The 14144-nt window shown below is 54.7% G+C and overlaps 1 protein-coding gene across 44 annotated transcripts in view; it reads left to right on the top strand.

Moving 5' to 3' along the window:
- Positions 1–735: 735 nt before the first annotated feature.
- The window catches only part of ABLIM3 (actin binding LIM protein family member 3), a 33683-nt gene continuing 20274 nt past the window's right edge, over positions 736–14144 (top strand). For 24 of the 44 annotated variants that reach the window (XM_085518917.1, XM_085518914.1, XM_085518908.1 and 21 more), the window contains exon 1: positions 6760–6935. In XM_085518917.1, coding sequence (XP_085375043.1) covers positions 6917–6935 — 19 coding nt within the window. In that variant the 5' untranslated portion in view covers positions 6760–6916. Of the gene's footprint in view, positions 1009–6735; positions 6936–14144 lie in introns of those variants that run through there. The other 20 variants (XM_085518911.1, XM_085518909.1, XM_085518905.1 and 17 more) reach the window with 2 other exon arrangements.

Raw genomic sequence — 14144 nt, 5'->3', positions numbered from 1 at the left:
CTCTGAATGGCATCACAGCTTCTCGGGGCTCCATGGGCAGGTTGTGCTCAGCCCCATCTCTGCTTTCACACCAGGAGCAGCTCCATCAGGTGATGCTTTATTCTGACAGGGTGTCTCACAAACAAACCAAGGAGCTAATGGCTTTGAAACCCTTCCAGGAACTCTGACGTGCTGCCTGTGGAGAAGACTGTGAGAGAAGACAGTGAGAAATGAGCCCCCTCTCCATCCTGCAGCCAGACATCCTGCGCCCTGTGCAGGGTGGGCACCGGGGTTACCTGCATGGGGCAGCATGGATGGCTGCTGGGGGAACCTCGCTGTCAGAATATCCCCTCCCCACTCCTATACCCTGGGACAGCATCTCGTTGCCCCAAGCCAGAGGGATGGCAGGTCGGCGGTGAGGGCATCCCAGGGATGCCGGGGGCTGCAGCAGGACTCGGTGCCGCGGGCAGGCGGTGCCCAGCAGATGGCGGCGGTTCCGCGGCGGAGCCCCGCAGTCATCCTCCTCATCCTCATCCTCATCCTCATCCTCATCCTCATCCTCATCCTCAGCCCGGCCCGGCCGCCGCCCCCCGCGCTGTCCCCGGTTCTGCCCCTCCCGGCCCGGCCCTGCACGGCTCGGCTCGGCTCATCCATCCTGGGCTGCTCCACGGGGCGGAGCGGGGCGGGCGGGGAGAGGCGCGGCACCTCGCGGCCCCACACCCCGCTATAAGAGCGGAGCGAGCGGCTGCGCTCCGCAGTGTATGGCAGCGCCGGGCCTGGGGCCGCTCCCCCCGGGTCCGTCCGGGCACCCGCCCCGCTGCCACCACCCTGACCTTGGCATCGGGACGGAGTGGGCAGCGCAGAGCAGCGCTGGGGATGCCTTAACGAGAACGCGCGGAGATCTCTTCTAGCAAGGGGAGAGGAGATCTCCCCTAGCGCTATCGGAGGAAAAAGAGGATTTAAAGAGCGGCTGTGCCCCCTTTGTTGAATGCGAAGGGCAGGAGAGGACCGGCAAGATGAGCACCAGCAGTAAGTACGGCTCTGCCTTCCTTTTGCTATGGGAACAGGGCTGATGTTGCGTGGAGCTGGCGGGGAGGAATCGGAAAGAAAATGTGACACCGGGGCTGACACATAGGATGGGCTGGGTATCTTTTTCTCTGCCTCTTGCTTTCTGACAGGGGATGGCTTTGCCGGTGCTCCCTTCATGCGGGCTGAGCCGTGGTGCTTATCTCCCCTGAGTACTTCTTGGCTTGTGTTCCTGGGCTTGGAGGGCAGATCATGCAGTAAAATGTCGATATGCAACATGGTGAGAGGGAGCCAGGAGCAATCTGCCAGGCAGCAGCCTCACTTGCTGATGCCTCTACCCATGTATAATAGCAACTGGGGGGTGGGGGGGGCAGCTGATGGAGATGAAGAGCATGAGAAGGGGGTACCCAGAAAGCAGGGAGCTGAGCAAAGCACAGATGTGGTTCAGAAAAGCATGTGCTTTCTGCAGCTGGGGATGTGGGTGTTTCTATTGTGCGCGGGTGAGAGATGGGGACAGAGGCGCTCATGCACTACGTAAGAATTGCTAAAGAAGCAGAGCGTAGAAATGTGCTGCATGAGATGAGAACTGGCACCTGCTCCTTGTCTGGTAGCTCCTGGTTTTGCATCCCTGTTGCAAAGTCTGGAAAGATTGATCCAGTCACAGTCAATGTCTTCTCATTGCTGTGAGGGTGTGTGACAGCTGTGTCCACCTTGCTAGCAGAACTTTGGCCTCTTCCTTTAAAAGCACATGGCATTGAGCCTCCAGAGCTGGTTGCCATCCTGCCCCTCCTGAGGGTTCTCATGGCCATATGGAGTGAGGAGGCAGAAAGTGGCAGAGCAGTGACTCCTCCATCCCTTTTGGTGCGCTGAGGTTTCTCAATCTGAGAGCTTGGGGTGGTTCCCAAGCAAAACACCGTGAAAAATGTCTTGGCACGCTGCAGGCAACAGAACAGGTGATTCCAGATCTGTAGGGCTGCTTTAGAGGTGTGAACACTTTCCAAGTGCCCTCTGCACGAGCCATGCCTGTGGCACAAGTGGTCCCCTGCTTGGGATGGTGTGGCTGGCAGTGCCCAGGTAGGGGCTGCTGGGGACCCGTTTGTTTGCAGCCCTATGGGATGGTAACAACTGGGCATGAGTAATGGTCTAGTGCAGAGGGATGCAATGGCTCTCAGTGCTTGCTGGGGTCAATGATTGTGGTGGCCAAGTGGAGCTTTCAAGCTTCTTCTAAGCCAATTCCAACAAGTGCGTGTTAGTTTCCTCCTGGGGGTTCCTTTCCAGCTCTTAATAGCCAGCTTGGATGCTGACAGTGATAAGGGTTGTTTGTGGTGCCAGTGTATCGTAACTATCTGATTACACTGCAAAACTTCACTTATTCCTCTCCCACGTGGGGAGAGTGGTGCCAGCAGAGCCACACGTGCATCCTGCCTGGTGCTCTGTGATTCAATGGGAGGAGGCCATCAGGTTGGTGGATGCAGAGCTAGAGCCCCCTTGAATCTCCTCCTGCCACCAGCTCACTCAGTGCCCCTGGGGGCATCACTCATCCATGCCTTGGCTTCTGGGTCTCCCAGCAGCAGGTTGGCAACATGGGTCTTGCCTGTGCCTTTGGATGGTTTTGCCTAAATGGTGCCATTTCCCCTTCCCAGGTAGCCACGTGGTTTGGTGTGATGTGGGAAGCTGCTCCAGCTGCAGTTTGCTTGCAGTACTGTGGGCTGATCAGCTTCAGGCTCTGCCCTGCTGGGCTTCCAGCCTTTTGCAGATAGCCGAGGACTCAAAGCTGTTTACCATACTCACACTCTGGCTTGTCTGTTCTTAGCAATGACACGATTCTTTTCCAGCTGATACCAAGAGCAGGGGCAGGACTGTGGCTTCTACCTGCATGTTCTGTGGCTGCCATGAGCTGCCTTGCTGCTTCTCTGCCCAGCCTGCAGCCCTCATGCCTGTGTGTTCCTGTTGGAGCCCTTGGCACCTTCTGTGCCATCTGGATGTCGTCCTGCAGTGCCTGGCTATGACTTGCAGTGGTTCTTGCAGCCCTTTTCCAGCAGCTGCTGGCTCAGGAGCTCTCTGCCACTTGTTGCCTTGGGAGCAGCTCCGCTGCTCTCAGCAGGGATTCTCTCCTGTCTGTGAGTGAGGGCTCCAAAGCAGAAGGGCTGTACCTGCAGGTCAGCTGTGTTCAGCCTCCCAAACCTGGAAGACAGAGCTTGATGCCTGAGATGCTGCTTATGTTGCTGTTAGGGGAGAAAAAGAGGATGTCATCACTGCACGTAGTGGGACTTGCTTTGCACCCAGGGTTGGAGGACCTATCTCTTCTCTCCCACTGTGCAGAGAAGGCAAAGCCATATGAAAATGCTGCTGTTGTGGGGTAGAGGAGAAGGCCCTTGATCCTGGGTGTAAACTCATACCCTGAGGCTTCAGTGTGAGAAGACCTGAGGGTGCAGGGTTGTGCTGTCTGGGAACGCAGCCTCCTGGCACACAGCCGTGAGTGTTTGGAGGGCACTGTGTTGATATTTACATTCACTCCACTATTTATACCTCCCACTCCGGTTAGAACTGCTAATTGGTTGCAAATAGATTCATGCATTCCTAACCAGGTCCATCGGTGCTGCATTTCTGCCAATGCTGGATCCTGAGGTACAAACTTTTGCCCTAGACAACATCCCTTAAAATCACTTACATCCTTAACATCCTGAGCTCTGCACTCTAAGCCCTCCCTGAGAAGCTGGGGGGAGGACAAACCCATCCATCTCACCCTACTCCCTTAGAGCAGCTGCCACCTGTTGGAGGATAGGGAGGTCTGTGGGGGCTTTGGTATGAGAGGTGGAAAGTTTTCCCCATCCTATCCCATTCCAGCACCTCTCAGATCCCCATGCAACAGCTCTGCTGGTCTCAGAAAGCCCAGAAATGAGGTATGGGGAGGAGCCGGCCGGTACGGCGCTTGGGCAGGAAGGCTTCATGACACACTGATGAATGTAACGTGTTTGCCTGGTTATTTTTGTCTTTCCTAAGTCGTGTTCCCTGTTGCATGATGATCCACTAAGCGTAATTACCCAGTAATCTGCAGGCACATGCGGTTACAAGGTGTTTACCAGCAAACTCTATTAAGTCCCTGTGTAATTAAAGAGGAATCACACGGTGCTGTGCATCTCCAGGAGCCCCAGCCCTGCCCCATAAGCTCACCAGGTGGGGTGGGGGGTTCTGCATCTCCCCACCCAGCAGGTCAGGACTCACCAAGGAGGATGTGGTTCTGCTGAGGGACTTGTTGATGTGATGTAATCATCTCTTCCCCTTGAGCTCACAGTGCCAAAGGGATCTCCTGGTTCTCAATACCTAGACTTCTGCTGCCACCAACACCTCAGTACAAATCCACTCCTTCCTCCTAAGCAGCCAACCAAAGGGACAACTGTCAACAGCGTTCACTTTTGTGCCATAAAATTCAGTGCCCACGCAGTCGCTCTGTCCCCAGGCTGGTGGATGGACTCCGTCCACTCCCTGAGCTCCACTCGGGCTCTCCTGCAAACCCTCTTTCTTGGCATTTTGCCCCTTGAAGAGCAGAAGCCATGGGAAGTGGCCCTGCAGGCCAATGAAGTGCATGCTGTAAAGTCAATTGGAGCAATTGAATTATTTCAAGGGCCTGCCATGCTCTTATAAAATAAATAGCAAGTTTTCTAATGACAGAGTGACGATTGGTTTAGCCAGATAATTGTATTTGTGATGCCAGCAGGCTGGACTAATGGTAGATTGTCCTGTTATCAGTGTGGCGCTGCCCTTGTGCTCAGCAGAGCTGTGAAGAAGCAAAGGCAAAGCCACCAAGTTCCTGCCAGACCCCACAGTCCTATCATGACGATGCTATAATGAAGTGCTTGGAACATCTAATCAGATATTTTTAGACTAAATACATTAGTGCCTCTCTGTTATGAGAGCTGCAGCACCTCTGGAAGGCATCCTGGGGGTGGGAGAGAGGGATGGGTTTGTGGGGTGGATGAGGATGAGGAATGACTGCAGCAGCTGGAGGGAAGGCAGAGCCCAGCTTCAGATGTTTCAGCCCCAATCAGCCCTGCTGGAGTGCCCTGAAGAACAGCCCCATTGGAAATGCTTCCCCTTCCAGAAAAGGGCTGTCTGAAGCTTAATAGCACCAAACTGAGCAAGTGTGGCAGCAAACTTGAGCATATGGTTCCCATATATTTGATGGCGGTTCAGATTTTTGATAGGCTGCAGTTGATAGAGGCCTTTTTCAGTTCTGGTATAGCCTGAATGCCTTATCATTATCAGCCACAAGCCCTGGGTTGGGAATTGATGTGCTTTCTCTGCTGCCTGGGGCAGAGTTCTGCAAGAAAGAGGAGCCAATATGATTCTCTTATGCAGCCTTTCTGACCTTCCTTTTTTCTTACCTCTTTTACCTTGGCAAAGTCCTTCCCTGAGCCTCGAGCATCACTTGTTTTTTCTCCTCTTGCACATTCGACTTTACTCCCATTTTGAAATGTATTTGAGGCTTGGACAATTGGAGAAGTCTTCAGTTGGAGGGCATCTCTGAGAGCAGGAATGTGTAAGAGCAGAGTGCATATTTGAAGCCATCCTGCTGACCTGCTTGGCAAGCAGTACCCCATGGTAGGGAGCACCAGGCTGCCTTGTTGGTGCAAAGCCACCCCCAGAGCCCTTCTTAGATCTGAGTCCATCACAGGTTTAGGTTCTGAGTGTTGACCTGCTCACATGGGAAGGTACCTCAGCACAAGGGGATCATAACCCAGCACAGGACTGGAGGTGTGAGCCCCTGATGTGTTCACACCAGGCTCTGCAGCACCACACCCTATACAGCACATGTAGCATCTCACTCACAGAAGTGCAATGCAAGCACTGCGTGCCCTGTGCCGTGTACCCTCTAGACCTGGAGGTGTTGCTGCTCCTCCTACATCCATCCTTCTGCCAGCCTCGATGGAGGCATCCTGCTGAGGGCTGCCCTGCCTGGGGCGGTGGCAATAGGGAGCTATATATAAATAACTGGGGCTGGGCTGGGTCGGTCCGTGGCTCAGCTCTGCTTGCTGGGACATGTAAGGCACTGTGATGGGGATGTCACTGTCACAGCTGCTCCCCAAGCCCAGATTCCCTGCACAGGTGGGGGGGCCCAGCAGGGTGGCTGTGCAGGAGAGGCTGCTTCCCCCTTGGCCAACGATTTGTCTTCTGAAAGCTTTAAAAGAGGAGGAGGATGACAGGAAGCTGTGTGGGAGTCTGCTTCTATAGCATGGCAGGAGCTGCAGCTCGTTTGAGCCCTAGGGCTGCTCAGGAGGTGACTCCCTCCCCTGGCACTCCCCTCCCAAACCAAGGGTTTGCCTTGGCCCTGGCAGGGCTGCTGCTCTGCCCTCTACCTGCTGCTCTGAGTCACCAAATGCTTGCAGGTTAAATCACCCCCTGGCTGCAGCACTGCCCAACTGGGTCTGTGAGCAGCTTCATCACCAGGCTGTGCTATGGCAACATGGCTCTGGGCTGCCAGGAGGGACCCAGAGCAGGTGCCCTTGGCTTGAGCTTTGTCTGCAAGCCGGACATCGATGATCAGTTGCAGAGTGCAGCATAGAGGTGGGGAAGCTCCCTTGGCTGGGGCAGGTCCCAGAGCAGGGTACCAACCCCACTGCTCTCAGCATCCCGTAGAACACAGTCCATAAGGGCAGGGCACAGGGCAGACAGGCATCCTGCATGGCTCAGTGCCGGCTTTTCCTGTCAGCTCTGCTCCAGATTTTCGCTCTCTCTGCTCAGATTGCAATCCTCAGAGTGTAATAGGGTGCTTCCCCTGCTCTGCACAGCCGCTGTCTGCTTGGATCACAGTGCCGGTCCCTGCCAACCCTGCCTGCGCTGTGCTGGTGGCACTGGGGTGCCCCTGCCTAACCCCCCCCCCCCCACCTCAACACCTCCTGGCCATTGAAAGATGGAGAAGGGGGGGCAAGGTAAGCTGAGCTGTCTCCAGCTGCCATAAATAGCTGCGTCACCCACATGTCGTCTGAGAGTTCTGTGCCTGGGCTGGGGCTCCTGGGTGTGCTTGAACCAATGGAGAAGGGCCCTGTCTGCTGCCAGAGGCACAGTGTTGTCATGTTAGTGCCCAGTGGGATGCTGCTCAGGCTGTACCTGGCCTGTTCATAGCTGGCATCTCTCTGCTGGCAGCCTGCAGCAGGGAATTGCTGCAGGAAGTGCTGGGCAGAGCCCATCAGCTCCCACTAAGCTGCTGGGGTGGGGTTGGGGGGGTGGTCTCTGAGTGCTCCTGCACTCCCTCTAGGTTGGAGTTCACTTGGTCATCGTGGTGTCATCCAGGCTCTCTCCTAGGATTCAGGTTTTGGGGTGCTCTGTGTCTTTGGGGTATGACTGTTTGTGGGGCATCTCAAGCTTCTTGACCACAACATGCATGGGTGCACAGGGAGATTCACAGCCATTTTCCCAGCAATGGAGCTTCCCTCCTTCTGCCTGCAGACACTGGGACACCAGTCTGTGAATCCCAACTCAGAGCCCTTAATCAGTGAGAAATCATTCCTGAACCCATCTGCATCTCCTGCAGAGGGGTCTGACTGTGCTGCCCCAGCATCTGTCCCAGCCATCCCTAGGAGCAGTGTGGTCCTGCTGGCCAGGCAGAGCTATGTGACACAGTGTGCATGTTCTCCATTCCTCTGCTTCTTCTTTTCTTGTATTTTTTTTTTTTTCTGAAGTCGCTGTCTGCTTGGAGAGTTATGTGGTGATGACAGTTTGTGATGGGTTACATACTAAATCCCTTGCATCCCTGAGGATGCTACCAGTTGAAAGCTTTTATGACATCTTAAAAATAGCCACAGAGAGGGAGAGAATGAGTAGATGGATGGGTAGGTGGATCCCTAATAAGGAGAGAAGAGGAAACAGCAAGAGGGGAATGGAAAGACTTCAGTGAACGGCATGCGAGTGATTGCTGGGAGAGGGGGTGGTGTGGTCATACCAAGCTGCTGAGCTGCGTGCCCAGCAGGAGTGGGAAACCCTATAAAAAGCCTGGATCTGAGCTATGCTCCCTGCACGTGTCACAGGGAGGGATGGGGCAAGCATCAGTGTGAGCTGTCTCTCCTGTATGCGCTCGCTGTGCTCTATGAGTAGCTGTTAAAAATAATCCCTGACTCGGGCTGGCTTCTGCTCTGGTGTGGTTCCCTGAGCATCATCTGTGCCTCCCTCCCTGCTGCAGAGATTGGGCTGAGAGCTTCCCAGGGAGATGACAGGCAGGGCTGGCCCTGGTGTTCCCCAAATGTCGAGCTCCCAAGTGGGCTGTGCTCCAGGAAGGGGAGGAAGCTGCTTCTGTCTTCTGCCCTGCTGCTGGCTGACAGCACCCGGAGAAAAGACTTGGGGCTGTGGGTGAGGGCACAGCATACCCACACGATCCCATTGTGGGACAGCACTGCTCTGCCTCTCATCACTGCTGATGCAGCTCTGCAGCCCTCATGGCAGCTCTCCCCATCACTCAGGGAAGATTACACCGAGTGTCTCCAAGAAATGCTAATTGCTTTGGCTTGCGCTTGGCACAGCAGAGCCACCGGGCACTTGGAGCTCTGAGTCAGCTCAGAGATCTGCCAGATCCTTGCTTTCCTTCCCCCAGAGTCAGCAGAGCTTTGCTATGGTCAATCTGCTCCCTGCATCCCCAACCCCACAGAGCTGTGCCTGGTGCCCCACCTGTGGGACACTTGGGGTCCTGGTGCCTGTGATGTGGGATGGCAGGAGCTTCCTGTCCTGGGGAATGTGTGGCTCTTGTCCTGCAGGAGAGTCCATCAGCACCCTTCTATCCTCCCTGAGCCCCTCTGCTGCTGCCCTCTTGTCCTGCCCCCAGCAATTGAAGTCCTGTGAAGCCAGGCAGTCTGTTGGGAAGCATTCCTTGGCGGTGCCCCCATTCAGGCAACAGGAAAACAGGACTAATAAGAGTCCTCTGTCCAATGTGCCAGCCTGTCACATCCAGGCCATCTAGCCCTGCTCCCCCATAGTTGTTTTTCCCATGTGTGTTTGTTCCCCTCATCAGCAAGGCACATAACTGGGGAAGCTGGAGAGTGTGTGTTCCCTGGTCCTGTTGGAGTTCTGCAGCTCACAGCTTTATTTAGTGCTGTAGCAGAGGAGCTGCAGTCCAAGTCCAGCTTAACTGGGTGCTGTCCTCACCCTGCCCATCACCTGAGTGTGGTGGCATCCCATACTGCACCAAGTGATGCTGTGAGTCCCCCGGGGGTGTGGGCAGGGGGAGGTGTGGGTAGGGGGCTGTCCCAGAGCATCCCTCAGGTGTAGGGTGAATCGAGGCCTTATTGAAAGGTCATCTGTGGCTGTCCTGGCTCCTGGTGTCCCACATGGCTCTGGTCACAAAGGGTCTGATTCAGAACATAGTTTTGCTCCTTGGCAGGCAGTCCTTGGCTCGTTTAAGCTGAGAGCACGCACAACAAAGCCTGTGTTGATTATCCCTCATGAAAGGGGACTTGTTCCCTGAAAAATGCCAGTTCTGCTGGGCACGCTGACTGCCCATTAATTGGCACTAATGAGGAGCTGGAAGGTGGCTTCTAGGGACAGGCGGGCTGTGCTGGTGTGTTCAGGGATGGGAGCAGTGACCTCTGTTATGGGTATGCTGAGCACTGGGCCAGGGCTGTGCTGAGCAGCATCACCGTCCCCCTGCCTGCATGGACAACACTTAGCCCAGCCTGAAGCAGAGAGTGTGGAGGGTTAAGAGGATCTCTGATGCTTACTGCACACAGATGGATTTATTTATGCCTGTATGCAGAGAGGTGGGATAGGGAAGGCTGGACTCCCTTTGTCAGAGTGGGATGGAGCAGTCCCCATTAGGAGCACAGTGCTGCCGGGCAGCAGCACCCGATGCCAGGCTTGGTTGTCTGCCTCCAGCCCCAGCAGCAGAGGCTCTCTGCCTTTTTTCTCCAGGCCCTGATGAAAGGCACTGAGGGCTTTTAGCAGCAGACAGCCTTGTCTGCCTGCCCGCCGCTCCTTGCTGGCAGCCCCCCCCTGTGCCTTTTGAAGTCGGTTTCTGGGCGTATGCAGAAGCCAAGGAGAGCATGAGTGTGGGAAGGAGGAGGGGAGGATGATGTCTGTGCAAACCTTTGCGTGTACTTGGGGGGAGCTCATTGTTCAGTGATGCTGCTCCCTCATCTTGTCACATTGTCCCCTTCACACCCAGTGTTTCCAGCAGCAGGGATGTTGTATGTCCTGCACATGGGGGCCCAGAATGCAGCTGGGGTTATGAAGCACAATCTGAGAGCATCACTCCTCTGATAACCAGCTGTGGAGATGTCCTGCCATCATGCTGCTGGGGTCAGACCCACAGCTTGGCTGATCCCCCTGTGCTGGTGGAAGGAGGGAGCTGCTGAAGAGCTGGATCCAGCTGCACAGTGTCGCTTAACCCATGACACACAGGCTCTCAATACTTGTTGCTTTAAGGATGTCTCAGGTGTGGTGTTCAGTCCCAGAGTGTGGGAAGGGCTCCTCCTGGCTCTGTAGCAGAGCAGTGCCTCCAGGTACCTGTATAGGATATCCTGCAGCATGGCTTCAGGCCACCAGTAGGGGAATGGCCCTGGAGACAGCCACAATGGGAGCTGATGGGCACCATCTCGGTGGTATCGCTCAGTGCACATCCTGGGTCACATCCCCAGAGGTCATCCCAAGGAGAGCACTGGAAGGCAGCTCTCCTCCTCCTCCTCTCCCCCCACCTCCCTGTGCTGTCTCTCCCCATCGCTCCCTCCTGCCACAACCTTCCTTCCATTACTGCAGACCTGTCTCCCCTTCCTTCTTTTTGGCTTTCCCCCTTTCTTTCCTCTCTCCCCTTTTTTCTCCATCAGCTTTGTTCGCCCTGGCTGTGTACCGGTGTTGCCATGACTACTGCTGGAGCATCTCAGCATCCTGCAGTAGCAGTCCTGTGCCCACCCCGGCTCTGGGGAGCAGCAGGATGCCCTCCCATCCCTCACAAGGTTGGACACCCCCCCCAGAATGTCAGGGTGGGGTCATTGGAGACACCTCTGAGGCACATCCTCTGTGCAGGCAGGGATGGAGCAGGGCGTGGAGCTGTTATTGCTGGTCTGGATAGGGCCATGCAGCTCCTCATGCAGGGGCTGGGAGGGGTGCTGGCAAAGCCAGCCTGGGTAGGTGTCTCTTCATGAGCTGTGTTCTGGTTTTTGGGACTGAGATGAGCCACAGCTTGGAAGCAGAGTGTGTTTTGTGTCTCTGGTGCTGCTTTGCAGACAACATTTTCTTTCAGCATTTGTCAAAGCTTCTGTGCCCCTTTCATGAGATAATTAGGGTGACGTGTTATTAGCTGGTTACTGGGGGAAAAATATATTTACTGAAGATTTATTCTGGAAACAACATTAATCTCCTGTATAGTTGCTAAGTCCCCATACATAATCTGGTTTTGATAATCAATTGCTATTGCAACCTCCCTTATAAATCTCAATTAAATGCACATTTAATTCACATAAAGTTGCCAAACTTGCTTGTACATTTCTGTCCTGCTGTTTGCCGTAGGCAGCTGTCTGTGTATGTAGCTCAAGTCTGTTTATCAGCCACCCTGAAACCAGAGCATGCTTTGCCAAGGCAGAGTGGCAATGCTCCTCTCCCATGGTCCTACAAGGAGATCCCTGCACATCCCTGCTCCTTCTGGCAGAGCTGCACAAACACAACTGCTGTGCAAACATCGACATGCAGAGCCCTTCCCCTGCTGTTCTTTGTGCCAGGTTTGCAGTGGGGGAGCAGCAGCGTAGAATATCCTGAGTTGGAAGGGACACATAGGGATCATCCAGTCCAACCCTTGCTGCCTCTCTGCTTGTGCACAGCAAGGCTTGGATGGAAACCCAGGGCAGAGGGGGGGGCTCTATGGGGCTCTGACCACCCTGGGGCCGGCAGCAGGGACGTCTCAAGCAGCGTCCAGGTCAGAGTGGAAGGAAGCGGGGGCTGTTGTGGGGCGAGGCAGTTGGCCCCAGCCAGCAGGATGTGTCCTGGCCAGCTTCCTTTGGAGCTGCAGGGAGATTCCAGCCATGAACTGCTTCTCACTGGGGCCATAGTGATTTATTTCATCCTTATGTTTTGCAAAAAGCATGCAGTGAGCTGTGTTGGTGTGCACCCTGGAGAGGGAGCAGGACGAGGTTTGTTCAGGCAGAGCCCAGGGCCACCACTCCATGGCATCTACCAGGGGACACCAAACAGACTGGGCAGGAGCGTGCACAGCTCTGCTGCCATTCTTGGCATTGGGTTTTGTACCTCACCTGTGCTCTGGGTGCTGAAGCTGATGCTCCCTGCAGCGCAGCCTGCCTGCGCCAGCCACATGCCAGTGTGGGCAGCTGGATCTGTGACAGCCTTGGTGACATGGGGCCGTGCCAGGGGAGCCATAAAATAAATGATGAAGCTGTTGGAATTGCAGGGAAGATGTCTACTAAGATCTCTTCCTGAGCCTGGCTGGAGCCCAGCTTGCAAATTGTGGTGATAGGGGAAATACACAAACATACAGATGGCACAAAGAACAGAAACTGCTGTCTTTTAATATTGAGAGCTCTGCTTCGGGCCAATTGCAACCAACACATGGCAAAAGATAAAGGCTAACAGCTTTGGGCGAGACCAATACGCGCCAGCAGCCTGCATGGGAGCTGAAGGAACCCTGCAGAGCCCTGCACAGCTGTGCCTCACCTGGGCAGCAGCGTGGCCCTCCCCATTGCTGCTCTGGCTGTCCTTGCTGATCTTTGCAGTTGCAAGGGCTTGAGCTTATAGTTTATAAAAGATGCTCTGTCCCACAGAGCTTTAGCAAAACCCCTGGCGCAAAGGATGGGGTGGGGAAGACAGACACCAGGAGACAGCCAGGTGTCCTGCCAAGCTGTGCAGAGGGGGCAATCTTTTTATGACCACTTAAAGGCTTCATTTGCTACCTTCAACAGAATTAGAGCAGGGATTATGATAGATTAAAGAAGGCAGTAAACACCCTCTGTGCTGCCCGCGTAACATGCAAGGACCATGCGGGGGCTGTGCTGAGCCCTTGTCCAGAGCCGAACTTGCATGGTCTTTGTGGGATGCCCACACCAAATGACTGCAGGTGTGCTTTGTCTCTTCTGCTGTGGTTTGGTGGCTTAGCAGGGATGTAGCAGCGTCCTTCACTCCGCAGCTGTGAGCTATGGATCACCACTCCCAAATCCCAGTTGTTTTAGGCAGCACCTTCCTGGGATATAAGAGCAGTGAGCGGAATGTGGAGCCTGCTGGGGAAGCTCCTGGTGCCGTTTTGCTGCCAACCCCGAGCTGTAATTCATCCCCTGGAATGGCACTGGCTGCACGGCGGCTGGTCTGCAACCATCAGCCTCTGAGCACGCAGTGGTGGCAGTGAGATTGCCCTGTAACGTACACCCCTTCGGTGTGTCCTATTTATGGGGACAGTGTCCCCTCTGTGACGCCGATGCTTGCTTTGCCAGCTGTCACCCCCAGTCCTAATTCCCGTTTTGTTGCATTAATATCTATGCAGTGTATCTGGATGGAGATTTGATTTCAAGTTCCCTCCCTGGACTAGAAGGAGTTAAAAATAGCAAATCCGCCACCCCTCATTCCCTGGCTATGACGCAGTCTCCCAGGTTGGAATTACAATGCCAGCATGAATACGGGCTAAAATAAAACAAATGAGCGTATCACACTCTGCAGAATGAGAGAACGAGCTCCGTGTCTGGAGCGATGACATGGAGGAGGCTCTGCCTTCTACCCTGTGCCTGCAGAAAGCGAGAATTCATCTCTCTCGCAGTGCTTGTATTGGCCAGATAAATGATGCCATGCACGGAGCGATTAGCGGAGTAATAGAGGAGGCATTCAGCCCATCAGGGAATCAGCAGATCGCAGAAGAAACAGGAAGAAATTAGCTTTAGTGCATTACAGTTTAGAGCTGTCGTCTTCGAGCATCACGTACCAGCCGCCTTCCAGGCAGCATCCAGATGCTGAGCTGTGAGCTGTGCTGGGACATGGTACGTCAGCAAGGGCAGGGTGTGGGCTGCCTCCAGCTCACCTGATGGAGCTCTTTCTCTGATCTGGGTTAGAGAACCCCTAAATCCCCACATTTCTCGCTCTCAGACACTGCCCCAGTTTAAAAAATGCTGGCTCCTGCCTTGCTTTGTAATATCTTAAATATAGCATCCTTTATGTTTTTTGATGTA

This window comes from Coturnix japonica, chromosome 18, assembly GCF_054131305.1.
Source record: "Coturnix japonica strain WE chromosome 18, WE-NBRP24, whole genome shotgun sequence".
Classification (NCBI taxonomy): domain Eukaryota; kingdom Metazoa; phylum Chordata; class Aves; order Galliformes; family Phasianidae; genus Coturnix; species Coturnix japonica.
Note: the sequence above shows the minus strand (reverse complement) of the source record. Positions and strands in the feature narration are given on the sequence as shown.